This window comes from Octopus bimaculoides, chromosome 3, assembly GCF_046866305.1.
Source record: "Octopus bimaculoides isolate indiv1 chromosome 3, ASM4686630v1, whole genome shotgun sequence".
NCBI lineage: Eukaryota > Metazoa > Mollusca > Cephalopoda > Octopoda > Octopodidae > Octopus > Octopus bimaculoides.
In genome coordinates, this window is record NC_142930.1 from 101,910,057 (window position 1) to 101,923,367 (window position 13,311).

General features: G+C 34.6%; 1 protein-coding gene across 5 annotated transcripts in view; it reads right to left on the reverse strand.

The window, feature by feature from the left end:
- LOC106871954 (protein still life, isoform SIF type 1) overlaps positions 1 to 13,311 on the reverse strand; it is a 903,947-nt gene that overhangs the window by 405,649 nt on the left and 484,987 nt on the right. For all 5 annotated transcript variants that reach the window (XM_089349425.1, XM_089349426.1, XM_089349429.1 and 2 more), the window contains one exon: positions 10,394 to 11,654. In XM_089349425.1, the coding sequence (XP_089205551.1) occupies positions 10,394 to 11,654 (1,261 nt within the window). The remainder of the gene's footprint in view (positions 1 to 10,393; positions 11,655 to 13,311) is intronic.

Below are 13,311 nucleotides of genomic sequence, written 5' to 3' on the forward strand. Positions count from 1 at the left end.
ATTACAGCCAAATAAGTCAGCTAAATTAAAGCTGCAGATCAGTCTAATTTATGTGACATTCACTATTTAGTATACTTTCAAAACTGTTCACTTAAAATTAATAACCTTTTCTGGTTTATTATGTTGCTGTGCAGAAATCCATCTAAGATATTCATTAGCTACCAATTGTAATAGAAAGAAAAGAAAAACATTTGAAAGTATTTAAATAAATGTATTGATTAATTCATAAATATATATAACTATTTATTGATAGTTTATCAGCAGTTGGCTGCACATTAGACAATATATATATATATATATATATATATATATATATATATATATATATATATATATATATATATATATATACATGTGTGCATGTGTGTGTGCATGCATGGGGGGGGGGAGAAAGTACACACACACACATACACACACACACACACATATTAATGATCAACTGAGCTGTAAGTTAAAAGTGCACTTGGGAATGGCTAAATATTTTTCAACAGCTGGGTGTTGACATGACTAAAAATACAGCGTCACTAGAAGTAACAGCAAAGTGTTTTCCCAAATGATTTCTGATTTGCTTCTATATTAGTATTCTAAGTTGGTTTATATGGATTTCTAGTCAGACAGTGGGTACATAATCATGTCAGAATTAGTGAGGTCTAGCATTTATTTCAATAAAATTATATGTAAACCCACAGATAGTGAGAGAGAGCAGCAATGAGAAAGGTAGGGGGCAAGAGAGAGAAGAGAGGTGTATGTGTGAGAGAGAGAAAGAGATAGAAACTAATATATTAATGCACAGCATGCATGCAAAATCACATTCACAACCCTATGGATGCATGTTTTTATGGATGAAAATTCCTTTTGAGCAAATGCCAATAGAGCTTACTATCTTTGATGTAATTCAATGTTTACAAGTAAACTCTACTGTCAATTCAACAAAGGAATTTTGTATTGATTATATTTCTAAGATAGAGTGACAAATAATTTAAAAGAAATGATTTATATATTAAGATACAATATACTATAGCAGATGAGATCTTCAGTTTGTAACATTATAGTCAGCAAGAATAATTGGAGTAGAAATTAAGAACTGATAAAAAAAAAAAAAAGCTGCAGCACAAAATAGGGGCAGAAATGTTAACTGATGCTGATTTGGTTGTAATGTGTAACAAAAATATTGGTACACTAGTTGGTAAAATATTGTTTTTGATCTATAGTCAATTGTACAATGTTTAATAGTGAGTTAAGTATATAAAACATTTTAATGCCAACTGTAAGATTGCTGCAAGGATTCCAGTTTTTTCAGACTAAATCACAAGCTTCATGTAAATGTGTACAAAGCATTTCATGCTTTTTAAAGTAGATATTTATAATTATACAACGTTTATTTTCAAAATAATATATTAATATTTTAAAATGATTTCAGGTGTTTTCGATTTTCTCATATCTAACTTTACACACTTCACATGAATCAGTTCTTTATAATCTTATTTGTAAGGTTTAATGTGATATTTTTTTTTATCTGGTCTGCTTCTATCACATCTAACCTCAATTATTACTAGCATTACATATCTTGTTAAACAATTTGATAACTATTCTAACCATTTTAAACTTTAATTTCTTTCTACGATTCAACACTGCAAAATAAATATAAAAATCATGCTATTTTACCTTTAAAGATTAAGGCAACCAAGTATAATAGATAGTTAAAGAAAGCAATAACTAAACATGAACTAATTGCTAAAATAAGATGTAAGAATTTCACATATCTTTTATGTTGAACACAAGCTGTTGACAGATATAGAAAACTGACTTCCACTACAAATTGATATAATACAATGTCTGAAAGCAACAATGCATTCAAGCATGGCCTATTCAAAATTGAAGCTGCTTTCTGAACAGACTGAAGGAATTTGTTAAAAGATGCATATTCTGTAAACAGCTCAGTATAGTTGCAGCTGTTTTGCATGTTAGGTATATTTGTCTACAGAATACAGCAGGAGAAATTTCCTGCATTAATAGCTTTGGTACTACTAGTACAAACAAGAAGATGCAACAATTTATTGCTAAGCTGAAATTTAACATTTACTTGAATTTAAACATACAACAATCTATCTTTATTATCTTGGGAAATAAGATTTACTGTGAGTTGAAGAATATGAAATCAGTTTACCAATTATATTTGTCCATCATTCACAGAAGTATCTCTTAAATAAACCATTACTTAAATGCTGACTTGGTCATAAATGAGATGAAGTAAAGAAGAAATTTTGCGAAAAGACAGATGAGCCAAACTGAAGAATTCTTATTTCGCTTTGACATGCTTGTTAATCTTTCATGTTAATATACAAATGTCTGTTCTGCTGTTGCTTACACACTTGTACTTTTAATGTGAACTGTATTTTGCATGAATAAAGGATTAAAGGATCTATAGAACTATGTAACATGTATTGTCAATTATAGAGTTAAAGATAATCTGGGAAATGGTAAGATACATAAGATACAATTCAGTTAAAAGTAGAAACTGATGTATGTTAGTTTGCCATGACTTTTCATATCAAGAAAACCATTCTAAGATTAACAGTTTCACTACATCCTTACGCTTATAATGTCTCACACAAACTGTTTTATACACAGAGAAACATTTTGTATAATCTGGAGAAATAATAAGGATATCAAGGAGCCTGAATCTGGGAACTTCTTTGCCATTACTATCGTTCATGTAAATGTGAAGTTGTTGCAGAATTTTGAACATATATAGTCATAAAATGAGAACCACTGTTATGGAGTCGAATGCCATAGTCAATATCTCTATCTCTGTACTGCTTCTTCCCAAACCATTTATCAAAACTATTATAATGGTGTTACCTTCACACTTTATAGTTTTTAGAGCAGTAAAAAGAGTGGTTCAGCACTTTTAACACTGCTCCAAAAAGAGGTGGGATCAGTATGTATCTCTTTGACACACCAATGCTAAAAGTAACGGATAAGGAGGTGTAATTCCCAAACTATGAAGCTGATGTCTGTTGGTCAGAAAAATTATAACTTATTTACATAATGCAAAACTCAAATTCAGATCTTGGAGCTACAGAGCCAACAAGATAGTTATGACAGTGTTGAATGAAGGGCTAAAGTCAAGAAACAGCACTTTGACATCTGTTCCTTGCAGGTATCATAGTGCAGTCAACATTGCATCTTCCATGGAACTATTTCTATAAAAGACAGACTAGTGGTAGCAAGCACTGGTTCTTATGCATATCAGGAATGTTCTCCCAAATTATTTCATTATGTAGGAGCTGAGTTCAGTAGAATAATCATTACAACTGACTGTTTAGGCAATGGTATAATAGTTAATTATTTTAAAGAACAAGGACATTATATATGTATTTTTATGAGTATGTGTGAATGCACATATATATAGTATCAGCTGAAAGAAAAATGTATGTATTGGAAATTTTTAATATGCTAATATTTGTCTTGTTATCTTTTTGCATGTGGCAAAATGTGATGTGCACACTAAGAATTACATTTGTGTCCTACTCTAATCAGCAAGAATAACTGCAAGAAATAGCTGTCTTATATATTATATTTATTTCTATAATTTTTGGTCATTATAACGAGTATGTACTTAAACATGTTTGGATTTAGTTTTAATACTACTTAGATTATCGGTAAAATTGTTTCTTTCATTGAAGAACTATCTTGAGTGAGTAAATTATCATGTCATGATGGAGATATTAGCAGTACAAACTAAGCCAATAAACTCCAAATGAAGATACATTGGGCTTATTATTGCTTTCAACCTCTCTATGTTATTATTTTTATCAATTTGATCTACAAACACTTATGCTTTTCATCACCGTTTTATGTATCAAATAAAAATTATAATTAAGCATTCATCTACATACTTTACTTTCTTCACTTCTTTAAAAATATTTTTTCCCTAGCTGCATACATGCACAGACAAACACAAACACAAACACAAGCATGCACATGCATACATACACACTCACGCGCATGCACACACACACACACACAACCTGTTCTTAGCTACAAAACACACACATACACACACCAACTACAACTCTTCCAACAACAAAAAAATAACAAGTATAATCATTATTCACAAAGCTTTGATAACTTAGTCGATTTTGTTTCTTTATTTGTGAGTTGATTACTTTCACTGCAAGCTGTAGGATTTTGCTATTATGCTACATTATCTGACAGTTCAAGAGCCTGTTTCATAGAAATTAACTGCTTTTATATCTCTGGCTGACACTTCACAACTGGAGTAACTGTTCAACTCATTCTTGCCATCATTGAATTGAATCTATCCAGTTCATTCCCATCTCCTCCAACATATATTTAACACTTTACATTTGTCAGTTAGTTAGTCTGTTTTGCCAGCTTTCCTATTTATTTTATTCCCCCTTATATTTTATAGGTCTTCTGAAATAATTTTTACATTGTTCCAAGTATTAAGTGACATTTCAATACATGGTTAACTCTCAGGATAAGTTGTCTTAAGAGAACATTTTTAAAACTTTCTTGCAAAGGAAGCCAAAAGTCAAAATCAAATAGCTTAGTGCCAAAAAGATGAAAGAAACCAGATTAACTTTGGATTTAAAGGGAAATCAGTACTTCAACTATTGTCCTGTCATCATTACCTTTGTATGATTAGGTACTTGAATTAAGAAATAAAGATTTCACTTTTACTCAATGTAATACAAACTGTATATGTCAGCCTATTTGTTTCTCCAAAAGCAACACTATCCTCAATTTTTTATTGCACACATTAATTCCGATCAAATTTAGTCTATTAAGGTTGGGATATTCTAAACTTTATTATGTTTATGAGAAATTTGGTTGATGCGAGACCACTCACATCTTAAATTCATTTTGATGTATAATCATGTTCTACCAATTAGTACTATAATATACCTTGCATCAACTACAAGATTAATATAGCTGTTATGAGAATTGAAATAAAATCAAAGACATCAGAGCTTCTTTAGCAAGAGCTGGGTGTTGTGATAAAATCAAGATATATCTGAATATTCAGAGATGATACCCTATAGAGGTAGGCTTAGAAATAACAAACTATGGAGTTAATCAATCAGTCTTAACAGTGGTATTACTGTGGAACAACATCTTGGCAGAGGTGATCAAATATGAATAAATATAAAAGCTAGTGAGGTAGGAGATATTATTATGGTCTCATTTTTATAATTATTGGTTGGGAAATACACAAGCATATATATATATGTTGATTGAGCTTGATGAGCTAGCTTGATGAGCTAGCTTGCTGTAAGAAGCCTGCGAAACTTTAAGTCACATGGGGTCAAATCAAACTGTTTTAAATAATAATAATTTCAAATTTTAACACAAGGCCAATAATTTCAGGGAGTGGGTAAGTCAATTGCATTGACCCCAGTGCTTGATTGGTATTTATTTTAATGACTCTGAAAGGATGAAAGGCAAAGTTGACCTCGGCAGAATTTGAACTCAAAGCATGGAGACAGAAGAAATGCTGCTAAGCATTTCGCCTGGCATGCTAACGATTCTGTCAGCTCACCACTTTAAATAATAATAATAATAAAGAAGCTTGTAAATTCAAGAGAATTTGGCATTAACCCTGAATTAGATAAAACCTGAAACCATTGCTACCAAGCAAGCAAAACGAATCAAGCAGACTGCAAAAAAGAACAGGCAGAAACAAATTAAGGAGAGGCAGAGCCAGAAGCCCCTGCATGGACAGTATATTCTTCAAAGTCAAAATGCTGATGTAAACCATGCAACAACCCATCAGTGGATGAGAAGTTCAAGACTGAAAACAGAAACTGAAGGTTTCATATTGGCAGCACAAGATCAATGCTTCCTAACTAGAAACTACCAGGCTAACGTTCTTCAAAATGGTAGTGACCTAAAATGTAGATTCTGTGATACATTTGATAAAACAATGAACCACCTCGTTTTGGGATGCCGTGGGCTGACATCAAATGAATACAAAAATGGCCACAAAAGGGTAGGACAGTATCTAAATTGGAAAATATGTAAACACTACAAAATCAGCACTCCTGCTTACTGGTATGAACATCATCCTGAACCAGTCATGAAGATAAAAATATCACTGTCCTCTGGGATTTTCCAGTCAATACCAACAGAATGAGTCATGCTAATTGACCAGACGTAATTATTAAAGACACAGAAGAAAATACTCGGAGACTAATAGATGTAAGTGTTCTCAATGATAAAAATATATCTGTAAAGGAATTTGACAAATTAATTGATTAGTAAATACAGTTGTGCTGTAGGACCTTTGCAACCAAGAGAGGCTTGAAGATACATCAGGGTAAGACTTGTAAGAAGAGGACAGAGCAGTGAGGATCATCTGATTGTAAACCACATGGCAAATCATCCCTGAACTCAAACCACAGCAGATCGATAAATGCTACAGCAAAGACCACTTCCCGACAGGAAACTGCAAGTTATGAAATTAGTGCATCAGAGAGTACTCGGAGGAAACCGAGGGTTCTGAGGCCTGCTGCTAATGAGAAAGGAAAATATAAAGGGTTTGAAAAGTAGGTGTGTCAAGCTCTTTATAGAATGACAGGATCTACAGTGGAGAAACTGGGAAAATTAACAAGCTCAATATACAATACAGGAAAGGAATTATTTGGAGTGAAAGATAATGTCCAATTAGCGAAAGGAAAGTGTAGATCTACACTGTAATCAGCCACTGCCACATCTAAATGGGCTAAAGCATCTCTTAGAACCTGATAACGAATTTCAAATTGGGGACATCAGGGAGAAAGAGGTGAATGATTTCATGAGAAAAGCTAGAGCAAAGAATGTCCCAAGAAGTGATGGCACCTCATGTGAAGATGCAGGCTGGAGATCAGAGAATTTTCCAATTGAAATCAGATGTAGAGGACTTGTTGGACACAGTGTAAGACGACTGTTGTTATTGTTAGGCCTAACTCATCGTAAAGTAAATACCACCATGTCCGATATCCAAACTACAGTGGAGAAGGTTAGCCACTGGATTTGGTTAAAAAGAGACGATGAGTGAAGGCTAGAAGAATATTGAGCTTTATTTGATAACCAGGGCCTCATGTCAGTGAGGGGGCCAGTGCGCATTGATGCTATCGAGAGGTAGGACCTGAAACAGCATGCATTCTCTCCTGATGACCCCACACACTTGCTGGCTTCTGGTATGTGGAGCTCTCGGCTGGTAGCGCTTGCATGTGCAAGTTGTTTGCAAAACAACATGTAAGAACCTGGAAATTGAAATACAAAAGATGTGGTATCTTAAAGCAAGAACTATTCCCGTTATTGTAGTTGCCGAGGTATGATAAAAAAGGGATGTCTGTCAGAAACGTCTAGACAACATCCCAGGAGAACCATGTCTTAGAGAAATCCAAAAGATTGTGCTAATAAGAACTGCCCATGTCCTTAGAAAAACCTTATCAATTTAAATGTCTGTGTTGTATTACATCGAGATACTTCACTACTGCCCCTGCCATTTCCCCTCCCTAAGCTTTCAGTCATATTATAACATCTCTTATCCTTCACTTGCCCTAAGTGATTGCAACAAATATGCAAATTAACAGTAAACAACAGCAACAACAACAACAACAACAACAACAACAACAACACTAATAATAATAATAATAATAATAATAATAATAATAATAATAATAATAATAATAAAAAGAATAACAACAACAACAATAATAATACAGTTCTATATTTAAGAGATGAGGCATTATTTACATTATTTACATTTGATGGACATTTGTCCTCATCTTTTTTTTGTTAATACGTTTCGGCTGATTATACCCTCCAGCCTTCATCAGGTGTCTTGGGGAGGATAAATATCCATCAAATGTAAATAATGAACAATAATAATAATACATATATCATCATCACTTAATGTCCATTGTCTATGCTGGCATGGGTTGGACAGTTTCATTGGGCTGGTATCCTGCATGACTGTGCCAGGCTCCAGTCTGATTTGGTATGGTTTTCTACAGTTGGATACCCTTCCTTACGCCAACCACTCCATCAGAGTAATGGATGCTTTTACGTACCACCAGCATGAGTGCCATTTGTGTGACACCAATATCTGCCATGACTGCAATTTTGCATGGTTTGATGAGTCTTCTTCTTAAGTACGACATAATGCCAAAGGTCTTGGCCCAACACTCAAAAGGAGCTCAGCCACTTTGCCTCCATGAGGCCCAATGCTTGAAAGGAACTCAGCCACCTTACCTCTGTGAGGCCTATTCAAAATTAACTCAGCCACTTTGCTTCCATGAGGCCCAGGAGCTCAGCCACTTTGCATCCATGAGACCCACTCAAAAAGAACACAGCAATCTCACCTCCATGAGGCCAACACTTGGAAGGAACTCAGCCACTTTGCCTCCGTGAGACCCAGCACTCAAAAGGAACTCAGTTACTTTACCTCCAGCAGGCTCAACACTCGAAAGGTACTCAGACACTTTGCTTCTGTGAGGTTGATTTTTTTTACATGCCACCAGCACAGGTGCACCAGGCTTGATGGGTCCTCTTAAGCAGAGCACACTAAAGATCTCAGTAACTAGTCATTGCCTCCGTGAAGTTCAAAGTTTGAAGGTCACACTTCACCACCTCATCCCATGTCTTCCTGAGTCTACCTTGACCAAAGGTCCCATTCACATCGAGAGATCAGTGCTTCTTTACACAACTGTCTTCATCCAAATGCATCACATGACCATACCAGTGCAGTTTTCTCTCTTGTATACCACATCTGATACCTCTTATGTTTAACTTTACTCTCAAGATGCTCACACTCTGTTGAAAATGCACACTAACATTGCATATCCAATGAAGCATACTGGCTTCATTTCTTTCAAGCCTACACATGTCCTTCGGCTGTCATAGCCTATGTTTCACTACCATGCAGCATAGCTGTTTGCACACAGGCATCAAACAATCTGCCTTTCACTCTGAGAGGGAGGGCCTTTGTTGACAGCAGGAGCATATATTTTTGGTCACACATACATTATGCATGTCTTGTTTATATACCAGATTTGCTGCATAGTAGAATCCAGGGAAAACTCCCAACATGAGACTGAGTGTTAAAGAACACCGAATGTCCTAGATGAGGTGAGACAACTTGCCTCAAATGACTGAGAATGGTAGATACTGACATGTTGCCATTATTGTGGTTTATCAATACTATTAATTCAGATCATCAGCAAATAGACTTCACTGTGTTTGCATATAAGTCTCAGACCAGAGATTCACTTAATTTCAAGATGATTCAAGTATTGGGTCATCCCATAAATAATGCTGTTTTTTCAATTACATGAACTAAAAGTTGGAGGTTGTCCTCCAAAGTTGCCAGGTTTAAATCCCTTGGATTACTACATTTGGAACATTGTTGAAAGGGGGACTAACCGATATCCTCATAATATCATTACTTCACTGAAGGCTGCCATTATGCAGGTGATGCCTGAAATAAATAAGGACCATTTAGTGCAGGCATCTCAATGATTCTGGTTCTGCTTTGAAAAAGTAATCGAAACTGAAGACAGATTCATAGAATAATCTTGTAAGAAAGCTTCTCAAGAGCACATGCACAATTTCTTATCATAATGCATCTGTGTGTATGTGTGTTTAATTCAGAGTGTGAGAGGGGAATGGAAAAGAAGAATCAACTCCAGCACTCCACTGTTACTTTATTAATCAACCTATAGAGGATGAAAAGCAAACTGAAATCCAAGACTAATATCACAAAACATAATCTAGAGTTAAAATAAAATATAAGCTAAGTTTACTTTTAAAACAGAAATAAATTGAAGTGTAGGAAAGATATTATATTTGATACAAAGTATATACAAATAATAGCTGAAAAGTTATAATTTAGCTGATAGACTTCCACACAATATGTTTTTATCCATTTTAAACACAATGCTTGGCTCAACCTGAAATTATGCTGAAAGACACTTTCCCACGATATTGGGACTTCATGATTGTGAAAGAAACTTTTAACCCATTTGTAATGAGCCATGCTGCCTCATTACAAATGTTTGTAAATTTCATGATTTTAGTTATATTTTTGACAAAGAAATTGCAATAATCATCAAAGACCCAGTGTAATGTGAATAGGGTAATCTGAAAATAAGAGTGCTTAAAGAAATTGCAGTGTTATAGTTTTGTGGTTGAAATGTAGTGTAGATCTAATTTTAAAAGAAAAATTTCATTCTACAGATGAATTCAGTAAGCTGAAAAATTATAACCTAACAAATCATCAAAAAATTGTTTAGACATTTAAAAGAAATTGAGATATTTTAAAAGTTTATTTTCTGGATTTTTGTCTCAAAATAGAATAAAGCAAAAGCAATGTACTTACCTTTGTTTGCTCCAGCTGACTTGCTGCTATCCCCTGACCATAATGAACCAGTAGTTTCTGATGCAACCCCTCCAATACCACTATCTGGATAACTGTCACGGGCACACTTGTTTCGTAAATGAAGTTCGTATTCCACAAGCATTTTTGCCTGTTTAGATTTTGGCAGATCTGTGTTCTTGAGCATTGATACAAATGAGTCATCTCTGCAAGGGTACCCAACAGAATATGGTTGGTGCGGCACCGATGGCTTTGAAGAACCACCCCGATCATAACTGTTAAGACTCTTTGTTCTTGACACCGAAGGATAACGTCGGTGGTGTGTTTGTCCTCTATTATCTATATAGGGATCTTCATGAAACCCTTGATCGTTGTCTTCCTTTTCAATAGGGGACACTGGAAGTGATCGAAGCATCCGCCTCAGCGAATCACTGTCAAAGTCTATATTGTCAAAGGGGACGTTAGGCGTCTGCGGGGTCAGAGGCTCAGGTGGGGATGGCCACTCCGACTCTGGGGATTCGGACGTAGATGGGTGGGTACGTCCATGTCCTTTTCCACCAGACGCTGGAGCTGAAGCCCTTACAGCAGAACTAGAACTTGAAGCTGCAGGGGCCGAATACCCCGCACCCCCTCTGGAATTGGATAAAGGTGATTGATTTTTGAAAATATCCCCGACAAACGCCGTTTCCATCTTGACTGTTTCCACCATTTTATTATCTTTTGGCGAGCAAGCTAAATCCCGTCCAAAAGTTGTACATGTTTCCGGAGTTTCTGGTTCAGAATGACTACTCCCTTTCTTTGGGGATTCCGAAAGAGTAACCAAATTGGGTCGTTCCTTGCTTTCTTCATTTGCCGTGCTTTCAGTGAGTTTGGACATGGAAGCTGGCGAATCAGATCGTCGCATTGTGTGGGATGCACTATCAGTATCAGCCAATGATCGACGGGCAGGAGACGATGATACATTATCATAAACTGACACATCAGATGCAGGCTTTGATAGTGCAGGCCGATGAAGTGAACGTGAATCATGCACCTCGCGGTGCTTCATCCTGGGCATGGTCGCAGCCTCATTGAGAACACCTACGTCGGAGGAGGAAGGAGGGCAGCACTGGGAGTCATGTGAGTCCACAACATCAGAATCAGAAGCATAGCCTTGTGCATTAACATCGGAGGCCAGGGTCAATGGAGAAGAAATTACTCGTCGTGACTGAGCAACAGGTGAATTTGGAGAGGAAACTGATGAGAACTTTGCCTGTGGCCTCTGCTGTAAAAGGGAAAAGAAAAAAGAAAAAGAAAATTGTCAGTAAACAATTAACCAATAATCTAAATAAAATATTGGAACTGTAAATTCATTATATATTTCATACTTATGCAATACTTGTATTGAGTATATGGTAGTTGTAGGTTTTGAAAGAATCTCAATATTTTAACCACAAACAGGTAGTGTAAAAATGAAAATGTGCATATCAGTCTCTCTCTCTCTCTCTCGCTCTCTCTCTCTCGCTCTCTCTCTCTCGCTCTCTCTCTCTCTCTCTCTCTCTCTCTCTCTCTCTCTCTATCTGTCTATTTATCTATCATAATTTTATCATATTCCACACACACACATGTGCATGATCACACACATGCATAAACACATAAAATACAATTCAATTTTAGAAAACTTAAGTTGAATTTTTCTATTTCATATGTTTTGACTTCCTTAAATAGAAAGGCTACATTGTAATTAGCCAAATCATCTTCAATAGAAAATAATTTTATATCTATAAATATTTGAAAGAAATAATGTAAAAAAATTGGGTTATCGTTTGACATATTTCTTTAACGGGAAAGCATATACTTGACACCAAATTTTATTTTTATGTCAAAAGATCTTAACATAATATATTAAAATGATTCACTCATAACCTCTTGATACAATCAGAGAATACATATTTAGAAAAAAATTCCTCAAACTCATTTTAATTTCTATAGAATTTGTATTCTATTGTTTAATGTGAAATATAAGCATTCATTTTGCATAAAACAAGAAATGAACAATTTCGAAATAATGGATCAACGCTAAATTCTGAAATAGACTAACATATTCTTAAAAGATATGTAATAAGTAGCAACTATTATTTATTGTTTAAAAGATATTTAATAATAAATGATACCATGAAAGATATGATAGCTTTAAGTATCAAAGTAATGATATTAAAAAATGTAATATTGTCTGCAGAAAATAGATATTTAAACAGAGCAAAAGTGAATAGAAATAAAGAAACAACTCTGTTTAAGAAAAATTTCTCTTAAAAGAAAAAAGTTCTCTTAAAAGAAAAAAGTTCTCTTAAAAGAAAAAAATTTCTCTTAAATGAAAAACAATTCTTTATTACAAACAAGGAACATGTGACAGAAATAGATTAGTGCCACTAAAAATATACTGCAGCATGAAATAAAGATTTATATCATTTCTAAACTTATGGTACAAAATGAAAACTTTCAGAGTTAGAAATTTTTTTAACACAATGAAATATTTTTGTAATAACAATTATTTGGGAACCAAAGTAATTTAATCACTTCAAATATTCATTTAACAATGTTGAGATTTTGGTCACAAATTATAGTATTATTATTCTTTTTTTAAAGTTATTTTCATTGTCATCATCATCATCATTGTTTAACGTCCACTCACCATGCTGGCATGGGTTGGACGGTTTGACTGAAAACTGGTCAGCTGGTGGGCTGCACCAAGTAAATGAACAGTAGTGACAACCATGATAAGAGTAATGGTAATGATGGGAAAATTCATACTACAGACTCTCAAGTTTTATTTTCTTTCTGATACTAAAACTCAAACTTCAATTGCTAAACGTTACAGTTATGAAGTTAGAAAAATGGGTAAGTGTAATGAAATATTTATTGAGTGATTCCATATATTCTAA